At 45.0% G+C, this 17,018-nt stretch overlaps 1 protein-coding gene across 3 annotated transcripts in view; it reads left to right on the top strand.

Moving 5' to 3' along the window:
- The window catches only part of LDAH (lipid droplet associated hydrolase), a 242,756-nt gene that overhangs the window by 90,351 nt on the left and 135,387 nt on the right, over positions 1-17,018 (top strand). For all 3 annotated transcript variants that reach the window (XM_077291490.1, XM_077291489.1, XM_077291488.1), the window contains exon 3: positions 1,171-1,305. In XM_077291490.1, the coding sequence (XP_077147605.1) occupies positions 1,171-1,305 (135 nt within the window). The remainder of the gene's footprint in view (positions 1-1,170; positions 1,306-17,018) is intronic.

Raw genomic sequence — 17,018 nt, 5'->3', positions numbered from 1 at the left:
CACAGTACGTGCCGCGCCCTTAATAACGATGCGTGCCCAATCACAGTACGTGCCGCGTGCTCAATAACGATGCGTGCCCAATCACAGTACGTGCCGCGTCCTTAATAACGATGCGTGCCCAATCACAGTACGTGCCGCGTCCTTAATAACGATGCGTGCCCAATCACAGTACGTGCCGCGTGCTCAATAACGATGCGTGCCCAATCACAGTACGTGCCGCGTGCTCAATAACGATGCGTGCCCAATCACAGTACGTGCCGCGTCCTTAATAACGATGCGTGCCCAATCACAGTACGTGCCGCGTCCTTAATAACGATGCGTGCCCAATCACAGTACGTGCCACGTCCTTAATAACGATGCGTGCCCAATCACAGTGCGTGATTCACAGTATCGATGGAGGAAGCAGCTCACTTCTCCTCTGATTAATGGAAGTCAATATGCCTAGTAGTTTGACACAACTAAGGCAAAAGTCAATTATTTTTGGTCAGTCATTTTCTATTTCCTCTCGAGAATTTCTCAGTTCTTATTTTAGTATTCTACTGACTCCATTTTGTTTAGTATTTCTTTTTTTTTAAAAGGGTCTCTGCACTTTTGGACAGCTTCATCTCATTTAATTGAATAATAAATAAACAATCTGCAAATCAATTCATGTAAAAATGATCTGCTCTTATTCACAAATAATCCCTCCAGAGTGCTGACCACTAGGTGTTTCCCTTTTGCCTAAGTTGCTGTCCATTGATCATTTTCCAGTGTAATGAGTCTCCAGCACACAGACGCTGAGATGGATTACAGGACATGAGGCGAGTGTTTTCCTTTCTGTTCCTACTCTCCTGTCACACTACATACAGGCATATTAGAGAGTTGGGACAGGCAAACCATTGGTCAGTGGCAGGAGCACTGCATGCTGTGAATTGAGGGGCTAAAGGAAGTTCCAGCTCCTATAGTGCTGGCAGAATTCCGATAAAGAGGAACCACCCACATTGGGTCGTTACAGAGAATGAGATTCGGGACAGTTCCTGGAAATATTAGTCTGATATGTGCACCAAAAGCAGTTTTATTAAAATGCTTTGGGAGGTGAGGGCCATGCTTGTCTACAGGTTTTGTGTGAGAGGTATTATTTAAGGAATCTTATAAGATTTTATTAATATTATTGCACTTTTAATTTTTCAGGTAACCCTGGAGTAGTCGGATTCTACAAAACCTTCATGCAATCACTTTATTGTGGATTTAACAGAAAATATCCGGTATGGGCGATCAGCCACGCGGGCCACTGCTCTCCGCCCACGGGCATGGATATGACTGATGGTACGCCGCTCATTATTGATGCATGCGCTGTCTATCTCTATTATACTTCTATACATGAGAATCCAGATGTGAAAGTTTAACCCTAAAATTCCTCTTCCCGTCATGCAAGCATAAAGCTGAGATATCGGGAGCTGTATGATGGGGTTCTCATGCTGTAGAACTCTTTTAACCTGTCACTTCACAATCTTTTCCTTCTAACTTTTGACGTGATCGATGGGGCTCCCGATCCCGAGACTGCCACTGATCTAATTGCTCACCTCTGACCTCTGAAGATGGCCTCTATGGGGAGTTCAAGTCTTCAGCGTCGAAGCAGAGGAACGCCCAGCTTAGCGCTTCTGCTCCTCCGTTCAGTTGGGGTCTTAGAACCTGGACCCCACTCCCGTCAATGAATTTTTCTGACATGTCTCTAAGTATTTTTGAAAATTGTTCTAATTTACTCCAGAATTTTAGCATAGCTGGGCTGGTGTAGATTTTACGGGTAGCTTGGACGATCAGAGATGCACTACATTTATTAAAAGGCTTGCATTTAATAAGTTTAAGGGGATTTATTAAAGGTGTTTTTTGGCTTGATCGAAATTTTTGTAGATTTTTTTTAATCTTGACAGTGTGCCATGTGCGCACTGTCATGATTGCTGAAATGATGGCGATTATATCCTCTGAGACTGATGGATTTAATATTGTGGGTGGGAATTTATTAAAGGTGTTTTCTGCCTTGAGCTACATTTTTGCAGATTGCTGAATCTTGACAGCATGCCATGTGCGCACTGTCATGATTGCTAAAACTATTATTATTATTATTTATTTATATAGCACCATTAATTCCATGGTGCTGTACATGAGAAAGCGGTTACATACAGGGTTATAGATATCGTTTACAGTAAACAAGATTGTCTCTCCTGAGACTGATGGTTTTAAGATGGAATGGGGGGAGGAATTTATTAAAGGTGTTTTCTGCCTTGAGCTAAATTTTTGCAGATTGCTGAATCTTGACAGTATGCCATGTGCGCACTGTCATGATTGCTAAAACTATGGCGATTGTCTCCTCTGAGACTGATGGTTTTAAGATGGAATAGGGGGAGGAATTTATTAAAGGTGTTTTCTGGCTTCAGCTAAATTTATACAGTCATTCAATGAGCACACTGTCCGGATGCCGCTCTCCTGCCTGCTCGATCAGCCAGTCATGTGACTGTGATTTGTGTAGTTGTGGTTACTAGCCAACTAGATTCTCATTAAATATTGAGAGAAGCAGGAAAAGTTGATAGTGGGCACATGACCACAACTATGCAAATTGCATAGTTATGGTCATGTGACTACCCTCTCGAGCATGCAGCAGAGCAGAATCCTGACAGTGTGCTCATTGAGTGATTTCAGAAGTTTAGCTGAAGCCCCCCAAAAAACGTTTAATTAATCTCCCCCATCTTGAATCTAGCCTCGGAGGAGAAAATCTCTATAATGTTAGAGATTGGTGGGACTTTCACCTCCCGGTCTCACACCAATCAAGAAAACTTTCGGTATGTTGAAAATTTTAACTATTTAAACTTTTTTTTTTGAGTCGTTATTTTGTATTACTATGCTTTGTACTGTTTGCTGTTGCATTGCCTCTGTTTCTATCCCGACCTCAGTGTGTGAATCACAATACATCCCGGCATACTAATGGGTGAGGTCATTAGTACAATGTTTCCGGAGAGGGAGAAAACACTCCTCGTAAGCTTTGATGTCCTCTTTTGCTCACAGGGGATAATTTGTGTTTAGTTTTTAGCAAATTAAAGCTGAAGTGTATATTATGACTGAGGTTACTCGCAGCACTGTATGTCATTTGTTCCAAATCAGCATAGACAGGTCAGTACTTTAAACACTTGCTTCCAACAAGAATCACTGACTTGCCCCGAAGCCAACGTCAGATAATGGTCTCACTCTGTCGGGTAAAACACACAATCAGCGCGTGGAGTCTGCTTGTCTTGGATGCTGTGCTAGTGCCGGAATGACAGCCTGACTAATGACTTTTAGCTATAGAAATGCACGCTTTTCCACCTTGCCTCAGTCATAACCAGAATAATCACGTTACAAATGGATGTCAAGGCCAACTCCAGTCATGGGGCGATATCTACTATCACATAGTGTTATTAAAGTGAAGCTGTCTGAAGAAAATACGTTGTATAAATCAGGGTTTTTTCAATTTTGCAATTTTTTTTCTTTTTACATATCAAAATAATAGAATTTTTGCAATTATCACACCGACCACTGGCGCTTTTATTTAGACTGTAGCTTCCTATAGATTCAGGAAACAACACCTGTACATGGCAACAATTGTCAGACCTCAATCCGATCATTGATATTAAAATGTCTAGACTGTAGCTTCCTATAGATTCAGGAAACAACACCTGTACATGGCTACAATGTTCAAATCTTATCCTGATCTTTAGTATTAAAGTGTCTAGACTGTAACTTCCTATAGATTCAGGAAATAACACCTGTACATGGCCACAATAGTCAGACCTTAGTACTAGTGGCCAGGGTGCAAATAGCTAATTACTAATTACGTGTTCTATTGTTTTTAAATAAACATTGTAATATGAAATTATTTAGTGGAAAAAGGTTTTTATGTCTGAAAAATAGTAACTATTCTGAGCAAAAAAGTTCATATGAATTTGTGAAAAAATACACAATTACAAATGTAACAGTGAGGGGAGTTGAATTGGTTGAGCATAATTTACCTAAGACTTTGGCAGTGCATTGAGTTGGTCAGGCATTGTTTACTATCACACTTAGGTAGGGCATTGGGTTCTTAGGGCATTGAGTTGGTCGGGAACTGATCTGTGCCTGTACATTCAGTAGTGCAGTGATCTATGCCTGTACATTCAGTAGCGCAGTGATCTATGCCTGTACATTCAGTAGCGCAGTGATCATGCCTGTACATTCAGTAGCGCAGTGATCTGTGCCTGCACATTCAGTAGTGCAGTGATCTATGCCTGTACATTCAGTAGTGCAGTGATCATGCCTGTACATTCAGTAGCGCAGTGATCTGTGCCTGCACATTCAGTAGTGCAGTGATCTATGCCTGTACATTCAGTAGTGCAGTGATCATGCCTGTACATTCAGTAGCGCAGTGATCTGTGCCTGCACATTCAGTAGTGCAGTGATCTATGCCTGTACATTCAGTAGCGCAGTGATCTATGCCTGTACATTCAGTAGCGCAGTGATCATGCCTGTACATTCAGTAGCGCAGTGATCTGTGCCTGCACATTCAGTAGTGCAGTGATCTATGCCTGTACATTCAGTAGTGCAGTGATCATGCCTGTACATTCAGTAGCGCAGTGATCTGTGCCTGCACATTCAGTAGTGCAGTGATCTATGCCTGTACATTCAGTAGTGCAGTGATCATGCCTGTACATTCAGTAGCGCAGTGATCTGTGCCTGCACATTCAGTAGTGCAGTGATCTATGCCTGTACATTCAGTAGTGCAGTGATCATGCCTGTACATTCAGGAATGCAGTGATCTTTGCCTGTACATTCAGTAGCGCAGTGATCTATGCCTGTACATTCAGTAGTGCAGTGAGCTATGCCTGTACATTCAGGAACGCAGTGATCTATGCCTGTACATTTAGTAGTGCAGTGATCTGTGCCTGTACATTCAGTAGCGCAGTGATCTATGCCTGTACATTCAGTAGCCCAGTGATCTGTGCCTGTACATTCAGTAGTGCAGTGATCTGTGCATGGACATTCAGTAGAGCAGTGATCTGTGCCTGTACATTCAGTAGCGCAGTTGTGATGCGGCTGCACTGCAGTTTCCACCAGGGGGTGCTGGTGAGGGAAGAGAGGTTGCACACTCACAGCGTAGGAACACTGAGCAGCCGCACAGGTGTCACAGGTAACGAAAGAATGGTCAGACGAGCAGAGTCAGAAATTGTCAGAAGCAGAAGTACCAGAGGTCGCAGCATGCACGAAGTCAGAGACAAGCCAGAAGTCAGAGCCAAACGGGAGTGCGGTATCCAAAACGTGAGACGTAAGATGAAGTCGATGGTACAAGCCAGAAGTCAAAAGTAAGGAGGTATCAGAGACGGAAAGCAAGAGGCGGGGTTCAGAGATCAGGCCGAGTTATACACAGTAAGGAAAACCACCAGATGAACACTGTGACAGGGATAGGGAATGGGTCTCACACAAATACGGGAAGTCAGAGGCAGAAGGATCACCGGGCATACGGCTCAGCTGCTCTAGCCCGGAAGCATGAACTATCACTGACACTGGCCAAAAGACTGCAGAGGACTGAAAAAAGCCCAGACAGCTCCAAAACAAGGCAGAGGGTGTTAACCCCTGCATGACCAGTCCAGAGAGGGAATAACAGGAAACAAACTCTGGACTGGATCATGACAGTACCCCCCTCTCAATGGGGGCCACAGGACCCCCAGGCTGCCCTGGACAACGAGCGTGAAAGGCCTGGACCAACTGATCCGCATGGACCAAACGCGCCGGCACCCACAACCAGTTCTCAGGACCGTAGCCTTTCCAATGGACCAAGTACTGAAATGAATGGCGGAGCATACGAGAATCCACCACCCTTTCCACCTCATACTCGATCTGGCCATCCACCGCAACAGGCGGCGGGTGCGAGGGAGACTCACCTGGGAAGGCACCGACGGCTTCAGAAGCGCCTTATGGAACACATTGGGGATCCGCAACGATGGAGGCAAGCGCAGACGAAGGGCCACAGGAGTAACCACCTCTAAAATTTCATAAGGGCCAATAAACTTGGGACCCAACTTAGCAGAGGGAATCCTCAATCTTATATTCTTGGTGGATAACCGTATCTTATTCCCCACCTGGTAAGCCAGTCCCACAGAATGTCGTTTATATGCAAACAAAATTATATTTGCCCTGAGCCTCCCCCAATGTTTCTCTGAATCTCCCTCTAGACCTCCCCCAATAGCAGGAAGGCTGAAACAGCCCCTGGACACCCCAAATCCATTTGGGAAAACTCACCAAAGTGGGGGTGAAACCCATAGTTGCAGAAGGACGGGGAAGTACCAGTGGACTGATTGACATGATAATTGAAAGCAAATTCCCCCATGGGTACCGCAGAGCACTAATCATCCTGTCTAGACGTGGCAATACACCGTAATATCTGCTCCAAAGACTGATTGGTCCTTTCAGTCTGACTGTTGGTCTCGGGATGGTAGGCCGATGAAAAGGTCAGACTGATACCCGGCCTTTTACAAAAAGCCCTCAGCAGACAATATAACCCCAAGAAAGGACAATTCTTGAGCAAAAAATGCACACTTCTTCGGTTTAGCAAATAGTGAGTTCTCCCTAAGCCTCTGAAGAACCGCCCGGAAGTGGCCCATGTGACTGTTTGTCAGAAGAATATATGAGGATGTCATCCAAATAAACTACCATTAAACGCCCAATAAAATCTGAGAAAACATGATTCATGAAATTCTGGAACACTGCTCAGGCCAAAGGGCATATCCAAATTTTCAAACAAACCCTCAGAGGTGAGAAATGCAGTTTTCCACTCATCCCCCTCACGCATACGGATGAGATTGTATGCTCCCCTGAGGTTCAACTTAGAGAACCACCTGGCCCCCCGGCAATTGATTGTACAAATTGGGTACAAATGGGAGGGGATAAGTGTTTCTTATAGTGATTTTATTCAGTTCTCGAAAATCGAGGTATGGGAGTAAACCACCATCCTTTTTCTTCACAAAAAGAACCCCACCGCCACAGGAGAGACAGATGGCCGAATGTGCCCTTTACGGAGACTATCAGAGATATACTCCTTCATAGCTGCCCGCTCAGGGTCGGAAAGGTTGTACAAACGGACTTTGGGCAATTTGTCACCGGGAACAAGATCAACAGCACAATCGAATGGGCAGTGTGGTGGTAGAACCTCAGCCTCCTTTTCAGAGTACACATCCTCAAAGTCCTTCAGGTACTCTGGAATACCCTCCAGACAGATGGATGACACAAGTACAGTAGTGAGGCGATATTTACTACAATTTAACAATGTCCCGAGATTCCCAGTTTATCACAGAATTATGTAATTGTAGCCAGGGGAACCCCAACACCAGTCCCACAGGCAGATTGTCCATAACAAAACATGAAATACGTTCCTGATGTAGGGAACTCACTTTAAGGAGAAACTCCTCAGAAACTCATTTGATGACATTCTTAGCCAGTGGTGTTTTGTCAATGGCAACAACATGAATAGGAGTCTCCAGCCTAACTGTCCCTAACTTACACTTGGACACCAAGTCAGAGTCAATAAAGTTCATGGATGACCCGCAATCCACGAAGGCAGAAGTATGCACGGAGCCACTCCCACAACAAAGTTCCACTTCTAACCAAATTTTTGATAATGTAGAAAAAGGTACCTGAGAGTCTTGGTGACTTCCACGACAATCACCCAGACTCAGCCGCTTGGTAGTCGGTGGACAGGAGGGGCAGTCTTTTTTCCAATTTCCGGGGTCTCCACAGTAAAAACACAGTTTTTCTACATGTCGCCGTCTCCTCTCCTTCTCCTCACGGTTGGCGGCTCCCACCTCCATAGGTTCAGACGGAGGCAAAACAACAGAACCAGCAAGGAGCAACAGAACCTCCCGCTGTGTAACACCTCTCTCTCGCAACCTCCGATCCATATGGATAGTCTGAGTCATAGCTTCCTCCAGTGAGCTGGAGGTGGATGGAGAGCCAGAGCATCCTTCAGGGGTTCCGACAGTCCACTCCTGAGCCTGAGCTGACATCTCAGCGCGGAGTCATTCCAGGACACCTTAGTGGACCATCGACCGAACTCGGAGCTGTACCACTCGGCTGAGCGCTTTCCTTGAACCAGATCTATAATAGTGTCCTCTGCCAACCTGACACGGTCCGGTTCATCATAGATAAGTCCTAGGACCTCAAAGAACCTATCTACCGACATCCGTTCAGGAGCAGTAGGGGCAGCGAGAAAGCCCAAGATTGGGGACCCTCCCTGAGTAAGGAGATAATAATCCTTACCCGCTTTCGCCAGAAAAGGTGTCAGGAAGCTTAACTGAGGGTTTTGGAGAGTGCAAAACAACATCTACTGAATCACCAGGTCGACTAACAGCATGAGGGGTGGTTCCCTACACGGTGTTAACAGTTCCTGTCAGCTTTTTTCTTAAGTGAATGTGAGAAGTGGCAAGGGTCTGATGTTCCACCGAAAAATCCTGCATCATCTGTGTTAAACTGGACACTTGATCCACCAAGTTACCGAGCGGATCCATGACCAGAGAAAAAAAATGCAAAATCCCCTTTTAAATGTGTGGTCAGTGATAATGTGATGCGGCTGCAGTTTAGTGTAGCGCAACCTCCACCAGGGGGTGCTGGTGAGGGAAGAGAGGTTGCACACTCACAGCGTAGCAACAGTGTGCAGGTGTCACAGGTAATGAAAGAGTGGTCAGACGAGCAGAGTCAGAAACTGTCAGGAGCAGAAGTACCAGAGGTTGCAGCATGCACGACGTCAGAGACAAGCCAGAAGTCAGAGCCAAACGGGAGTGCAGTATCCAAAACGTGAGACGTGAGATGAAGTTGGGGTACAAGCCAGAAGTCAAAGCCGGTCGGGGAACGCGGTATCAGACGGAAAGCAAGAGGCGGGGTACAGAGATCAGGCCGAGTCATACACTGTAAGGAAAACCGCTAGACGAACACTACATCAGGGATAGGGAACGGTCTCGCACAAATACTGGAAGTCAGAGGCAGAAGGATCCCCAGGGTATACAGGTCAGCTGCTCTTGCCTGGAAGCATGAACTATCACTGATGCAGGCCAGCAGACTGCAGAGGACTGAGAAAGGCCAGCCAGCTCCAAAATGAGGCAGAGGGTGTTAACCCCCGCATGACCAGTCCAGAGAGGGGGTAACAGAAAATAAACTCCGGACTGGATCATGACAGCAGTGATCTATGCCTGTACATTCAGTAGCACAGTAATCTGTACCTGTATATTCAGTATCCCAGTGATTGTGCTTGAACATTCTCCAGGACTTTCTATTGTGAGGGCACTAAGACATTTGATTCTCTCTTTGTTTTTCACATCAAGTCTGTTGATCGGTGGAAAAAAACCATGACATTGTATGCAGTTTTTGAGCTGTTTTTACTGCTTACAAGAAAAAGCTTAGAAAGATTGGGGTTGTTTTTACATATGAAATATCACGCAGATTGTAAAAATGTACAGTAAATATGGAACAAAAATAGTTGCAAATCAGATAAAATAAAACAATCGACAAAAAATGAAAGTCTGAATGATTTGTAAATGATTTAAATGTACAATTTGTGCCCCAGAAACCAGCTGAGCACAGATTCTCACGCTACTAGGACCATAAGGTCAGACATTCTAGATCTTCACTTGTTGGCGTCCTCCTTGGCCAGCCCTGTGGCTTGTCGGAATGTTCTCCTCCTCAATGAAAAGGTGTGAAAATGGTTGATGAGATGAGAGCCACCCAGGTCATCTTTGGCCGCCAGGCTGCAATTCAGCTGTAGAGAAAGAAGGACGTGTCAGTCATGGAGTAACATAGGAGTTAGTGAGATGTCATTCACAGGGAGGAACAAATGACCTTGACCGACCACTGTGACCATACGAGCTACCGGAGAACCTTCTTCCTCTCCCTGATCTGATTGTCTTCTCATCTTCTGCTTTCGTCACAAATAGCTGACCCGTAAAGCAATGATGACATATTGATTAAATTGTAGAGAATACCTAAGGCTGGAGTCACACTAGAGAGGAATACGGACGAGTGCTATGCTAGAATAAATCGCATAGCACTCGGCCCAATGTTAATCTATGGGGCAGCTCCCATCATCCGTTTTTTTCTCGCCAATACAAGTCTATGGGTGTGAGGAAAAAATGCAGAAGACACGGACCATCAGTGTGACTTGCGAGAAATACTCATCAGTGTCCTTTAGAAAAGCCAGCAATTCAGGGCACTGTAATGTAAAATCACGTTGACAGGTTAAAATAGATTAGATAAAATAAATGTATACACATAGTATAAGTATATATAAATATGTCATTGACACACACACACATATATATATATATATATATATATATATATATATATATACGGTATATATATATATATATATATATATATATTTATATTTCATAGAGATTTAGGTAGCCGAATAGCCGATATTTCAATTGTCGGCTTCTGTAAAATCATTGCAGAAGCCGACAGGATATGACACATGGTTTACATACAGTAAAACCATTGCATATCAGTTAGATTTCTATATGTCCCTGACTAATAATGTTAGTACTATGTGTGTGTTAAATGGAGATGTAGGTGTTAAATTAACGAATATATTCAGGTGAAAATAATTGCTTGGGCTTTCGCGCAATTTTCTTCGCCAGAGAGGGAAAGCCAGTGACTGAGGGCAGATATTAATAGCCTAGAAAGGGACCATTGCAGCGTGGGACTTGACTGAACGGCGGACAGGTATGAGATATTGTTGCTTTTTTGTTTTGGATTTTTTACAGGAAAACAAGGGCTTCGCTTGGATTGAGAATGTAATAAAGATGAAAAGCCTGTGTGTTTAATTATTTCATTAAAGAATTTATTCTTAATGTGTGTGTATTTTTTTTAACCCTTTCATACTATTGCATTAACAGTGGATAGGTGTCTTATTGACACCTCTCCATTATTAACCGGGCTTAATGTCACCTTACAAAACTGACATTAACCCCTTATTACCCCATATGCCACCGCTACACGGCAATGGGATGAGAGAGGCTATGTGCCAGAATTGGCGCATCTTATAAATGCGCCTGTTTTGGGGTGGCTAGGTGCTGGTATTTTTAGCTGGGGGGGGGTCAATATCCATGGCCCCTTCCTAGGCTATGAATATCAGCCCGCAGCTGTCTGCGTAGTCTTTCTGTCTATAAATTAAAGGGGGACCCCACATCATTTTTTGGGGGGTATCCCTATTAGAATATCCAGTAAAGTCTAAATGTCACGACTCCCGGGTGCTACTGCTGCAGGGAGAGCTTGCACGCCACAGCAAGAGAGCTGAGAGCAGAGCGGCGGGGAACTCGTCAGGTAGCAAACAGGACCTGAACCACGTGACAGGGAAGAAGGTGGTCGAGGGCGGCGCCAGACGCCGGTGTGCAGAGGAGACGATGTACACTGGAGAGTAGTTAAATGTGCCAAGATCAAGCCAGGAGATAACAAGGTAACCAAGGATGAGGAGATAGTCAGAAAGGGAGCCAAAGGTCAGAAAACCAGCAGAAAAAACAAGCAGAGTAACGCACGTAGCGCAAAACAAACAAATGCAAACTGAGCACACACCCAAGGGGTCAGACACACAGACTAAACAAAAGTATAGCTGACAGGGAATTCTAGTCTGGAGTGTGTATAAATACCCCTCCCAGATCCAAAGGGAGGCCAGCAACATTAACCCTGAGAGAGCAGGACATGAACCATGTCCTATACTATGACACTAAATATACAGCTGCGGGCTGATATCATAGCCTGGGAAGATCCATGGGTATTAACCCCTTCCCAGGCTAAAAATATCGGCCCCGGCCGTCGGCTTTCCTTGCGGGAGACCACGCAATTTTTTTTGCTTGTAGGACGGAACTTGTGGAGCCAATAAATAGGCTTCCACATTATTTATTCATGATTTTATGGGCCATTATCCATTATATGTCCATTTTGCAAGCCGGCGAGAAACTCTCGCCATACGGATGCCATACGGATATCACATGGATGCTTAGATGTGAAAAAACGCATCCTCGCATTGCACACGGATGACATACCAATCACTGTTCAGGGAACATTGTTGCGATTCTCGGCCATGAAAAATGGACCGATTTTTTATATGTTATGTGTGACTCCAGCCTAATAGTAATTTCCTAAAGTATTGTAATCAGGATGGTTGCTCCACATACTACTGACTGATCCGTCCATCAGTCACTGGAAGCACAGTTTTGAGTGGGGGATCCGCCATAAACTTTTTTTATGGTGTTTAACAAGCAGTTAAAAATTTCCTGGCGATATAATAGTACAGGCCAGAACGATCATGGCTATAAAAACGTGTACATATTTTATAATTAAATTTTTTTTTTACTATTATTATTATGATTATTTTACAAGTTTAAAAAAAATAATGCAAATTGGTATATTGCCATTTCCTGAGATTTGTAACTTTTTTATTGGAGCTTTGTGAGGGCGCGGTTTGTTCCTCGGAGAGCTAACATTTTTATTGATGACATTTTGGGGTACATATGACGTTTTGAATATTTTGTTTTGTATTTTTTGGGGTGGTGATTAAAAGTGGCAACTTTGGCATTTCAATTTTTTTTATTTTTTTACTATATTTAATATATGGCAGAGGCGTAGCTATGGTTTTGGTCCAGGGGGGGGGCGAAGCTTCTGAGTGAGCCCCTAACCAAGTAACCTTGATTACAACTCAGTGATGCGCCCTAATAGTGGAGGAGAACCTCAGCAGATGACCGCGCTATTACTGAAGATAATCTCTATATAACGACCAACATGGATATTACCACCATATGGTCAGTGGTAGATACCAGTCCTACAGAACATAGATCACAGCACAGTTACAGATAATGTCTTACCGCTGACGTTGTATCTGATGGAATCGTTCATTTTTCCAGTCTTTTGCATCTGGCCCAGACCAACATGACAACTTTATCCAGCAACAACTCAGCTGCAGAGAATATAACAAAGACACATTTCACATCTCATATTCCAGCCCCATCACATCTATTCCCAACCTGCACAAACTCCTCATCCTGCTGATACCCCAATACTGAGCCGCTGCTGCCGTATGTGTCCCTATTTCTGCCCCTATTACCCCAATACTGAGCCGCTGCTGACGTATATGTCCCTATTACTGCACCTGATACCCCAATACTGAGCCGCTGCTGCTGTATGTGTCCCTATTACTGCACCTGATACCCCAATACTGCGTATGTGTCCCTATTTCTGCCCCTATTACCCCAATACTGAGCCGCTGCTGACGTACAGTGCCTACAAGTAGTATTCAACCCCCTGCAGATTTAGCAGGTTTAATAAGATGCAAATAAGTTAGAGCCTTCAAACTTCAAACAAGAGCAGGATTTATTAACAGATGCATAAATCTTACAAACCAAAAAGTTTTGTTGCTCAGTTAAATTTTTATAAATTTTAAACATAAAAGTGTGGGTCAATTATTATTCAACCCCTAGGTTTAATATTTTGTGGAATAACCTTTGTTTGCAATTACAGCTAATAATCGTCTTTTATAAGACCTGATCAGGCCGGCACAGGTCTCTGGAGTTATCTTGGCCCACTCCTCCATGCAGATCTTCTCCAAGTTATCTAGGTTCTTTGGGTGTCTCATGTGGACTTTAATCTTGAGCTCCTTCCACAAGTTTTCAATTGTGTTAAGGTCAGGAGACTGACTAGGCCACCGCAACACCTTGATTTTTTGCCTCTTGAACCAGGCCTTGGTTTTCTTGGCTGTGTGCTTTGGGTCGTTGTCTTGTTGGAAGATGAAATGACGACCCATCTTAAGATCCTTGATGGAGGAGCGGAGGTTCTTGGCCAAGATCTCCAGGTAGGCCGTGCTATCCATCTTCCCATGGATGCGGACCAGATGGCCAGGCCCCTTGGCTGAGAAACAGCCCCACAGCATGATGCTGCCACCACCATGCTTGACTGTAGGGATGGTATTCTTGAGGTCGTATGCAGTGCCATCCAGTCTCCAAACGTCACGTGTGTGGTTGGCACCAAAGATCTCGATCTTGGTCTCATCAGACCAGAGAACCTTGAACCAGTCAGTCTCAGAGTCCTCCAAGTGATCATGAGCAAACTGTAGATGAGCCTTGACACGACGCTTTGAAAGTAAAGGTACCTTACGGGCTCGTCTGGAACGGAGACCATTGTGGTGGAGTACGTTACTTATGGTATTGACTGAAACCAATGTCGCCACTGCCATGAGATCTTCCCGGAGCTCCTTCCTTGTTGTCCTTGGGTTAGCCTTGACTCTTCAGACAAGCCTGGCCTCGGCACGGGAGGAAACTTTCAAAGGCTGTCCAGGCCGTGGAAGGCTAACAGTAGTTCCATAAGCCTTCCACTTCCGGATGATGCTCCCAACAGTGGAGACAGGTAGGCCCAACTCCTTGGAAAGGGTTTTGTACCCCTTGCCAGCCTTGTGACCCTCCACGATCTTGTCTCTGATGGCCTTGGAATGGTCCTTTGTCTTTCCCATGTTGACTATGTTTGAGTGCTGTTCACAAGTTTGGGGAGGGTCTTAAATAGTCAGAAAAGGCTAGAAAAAGAGATAATTAATCCAAACATGTGAAGCTCATTGTTCTTTGTGCCTGAACTACTTCTTAATACTTTAGGGGAACCAAACAGAATTATGGTGGGTTGAGGGGTTGAATAATAATTGACCCTCTGAAAAAACTTTTCCCAATTTAAAAAAAAATAAACAAAGAAATAACATTCTTTTTTGCTGAAGTGCCTTTCACACTTCCAGGCTGATCTACAGTCCAAATGTCACAATGCCAAGTTCATTCCAAATGTGTAAACCTGCTAAATCTGCAGGGGGTTGAATACTACTTGTAGGCACTGTATATGTCCCTATTACTGCACCTGATACCCCAATACTGAGCCGCTGCTGCTGTATGTGTCCCTATTACTGCACCTGATACCCCAATACTGAGCCGCTGCTGCTGTATCTGTCCCTATTACTGCACCTGATACCCCAATACTGAGCCGCTGCTGCCGTATGTGTCCCTATTACTGCCCCTGATACCCCAATACTGAGCCTCTGCTGCCGTATGTGTCCTTATTACTGCCCCTGATACCCCAATACTGAGCCGCTCCTGCCGTATGTGACCCTATTACTGCCCCTCATAACCCAATACTGAGCCGCTGCTGCTGTATGTGTCCCTATTACTGCACCTGATACCCCAATACTGAGCCGCTGCTGCCATATGTGACCCTATTACTGCCCCTGATGCCCCAATACTGAGCCACTGCTGCCATATGTGTCCCTATTACTGCCCCTGATACCCCAATACTGAGCCGCTCCTGCCATATGTGACCCTATTACTGCCCCTGCTGTGTGGTTGTCTGTGCCCTCTAAATTCTAAAGCACCCCTCTATAATATAGTAATGCTGGGTGCAAGTGCCTGAGAAAACAGTGCCCATATTTTGACCCTAGAAAGTAATAATGCCCTGTGTGCCCCTTTGACAGCCACAGTAACCTGAGTTCCCCTATAACAATAAGTGCCCACTTTAAAATTAATAAAGTCCTCAGTCTCCCCCTGTACAGCTCCCCTATACACAGCATGATGCTCTCTTATACACAGTATAATGCACCCACACAGTACACTGACTCCTTAGTAGCCCCCAAACTGTTTGATGGCTCCAACACTGTATAATGACACCCACACTGTAATCTCCATACTGTATGATGGCCCCCTAGATAGCCTCCATATACAGTAGCATAATGCACCAAATAGTCCACAATATAGTATAATGCACTCCCCATAATTAGACTCTATAGCATATGGCAGCCCCCATAGGCAGACCCTGTAATAAGGCGGCACCCCATATAGGCAGACCCTGTAATAAGGCAGTACCCCCATAGGCAGACCCTGTAATAAGGCAGCACCCCATAGGCAGACTCTGTAGTATAAGGCAGCACCCCCATAGGCAGACCCTGTAATATGGCAGTACCCCCATAGGCAGACTTTGTAGTATAAGGCAGCACCCCCATAGGCAGACCCTGTAATAAGGCAGCCCCCATAGTCAGACCCTGTAATAAGGCAGCACCCCCATATTCAGACCCTGTAATAAGGTAGCCCCCATAGTCAGACCCTGTAATAAGGCAGCACCCCTATAGGCAGACCCTGTAATAAAGCAGCACCCCTATAGTCAGACCCTGTAATAAGGCAGCACCCATAGTCAGACCCTGTAATAAGACAGCTCCCCCATAGTCAGACCCTGTAAAAAGGCAGCCCCTGTAACAAGGCAGCACCCCCATAGTCAGACCCTGTAAAAAGGCAGCCCCTGTAATAAGGCAGCCCCCTGAGTCAGACCCTGTAATGAGGCAGCCCCCCATAGGCAGACCCTGTAATAAGGCAGCCCCCATAGGCAGACTCTGTAATAAGGCAGCACCCCTATAGTCAGACCATGTAATAAGGCAGCACCCCCATAGTCAGACCCTGTAAAAAGGAAGCCCCTGTAATAAGGCAGCCCCCATTGTCAGACCCTGTAATGAGGCAGCCCCCCCATAGGCAGACCCTGTAATGAGGCAGCCCCCCCATAGGCAGACCCTGTAATAAGGCAGCCCCCATAGGCAGACCCTGTAATAAGGCAGCCCCCATAGTCAGACCCTGTAATACGGCAGTCCCCCATAGTCAGACCCTGTAATAAGGCAGCCCGCCATAGTTAGACCCTGTAATAAGGTAGCCCCTGTAATAAGGCAGCACCCCTATAGTTAGACCCTGTAAAAAGGCAGCCCCTGTAATAAGGCAGCCCCCATAGGCAGACCCTGTAATAAGGCAGCTCCCCATAGGCAGACCCTGTAATAAGTGAACACAAAAATCTCAGTGGCATTGTATAAATGTCACGTATAGGGCTATACCATTAGCCCATATGCCAAAAGATCAGAACAAACCCGCTCTAAATTGTATGTCTCAAAAACGGAGGAACATCAGAGCAATCAGGTATAATAAAAATAGAAAATT

Source organism: Ranitomeya variabilis, chromosome 2 (assembly GCF_051348905.1).
Source record: "Ranitomeya variabilis isolate aRanVar5 chromosome 2, aRanVar5.hap1, whole genome shotgun sequence".
NCBI lineage: Eukaryota > Metazoa > Chordata > Amphibia > Anura > Dendrobatidae > Ranitomeya > Ranitomeya variabilis.
This window is presented reverse-complemented; position numbering and strand designations above follow the sequence as displayed.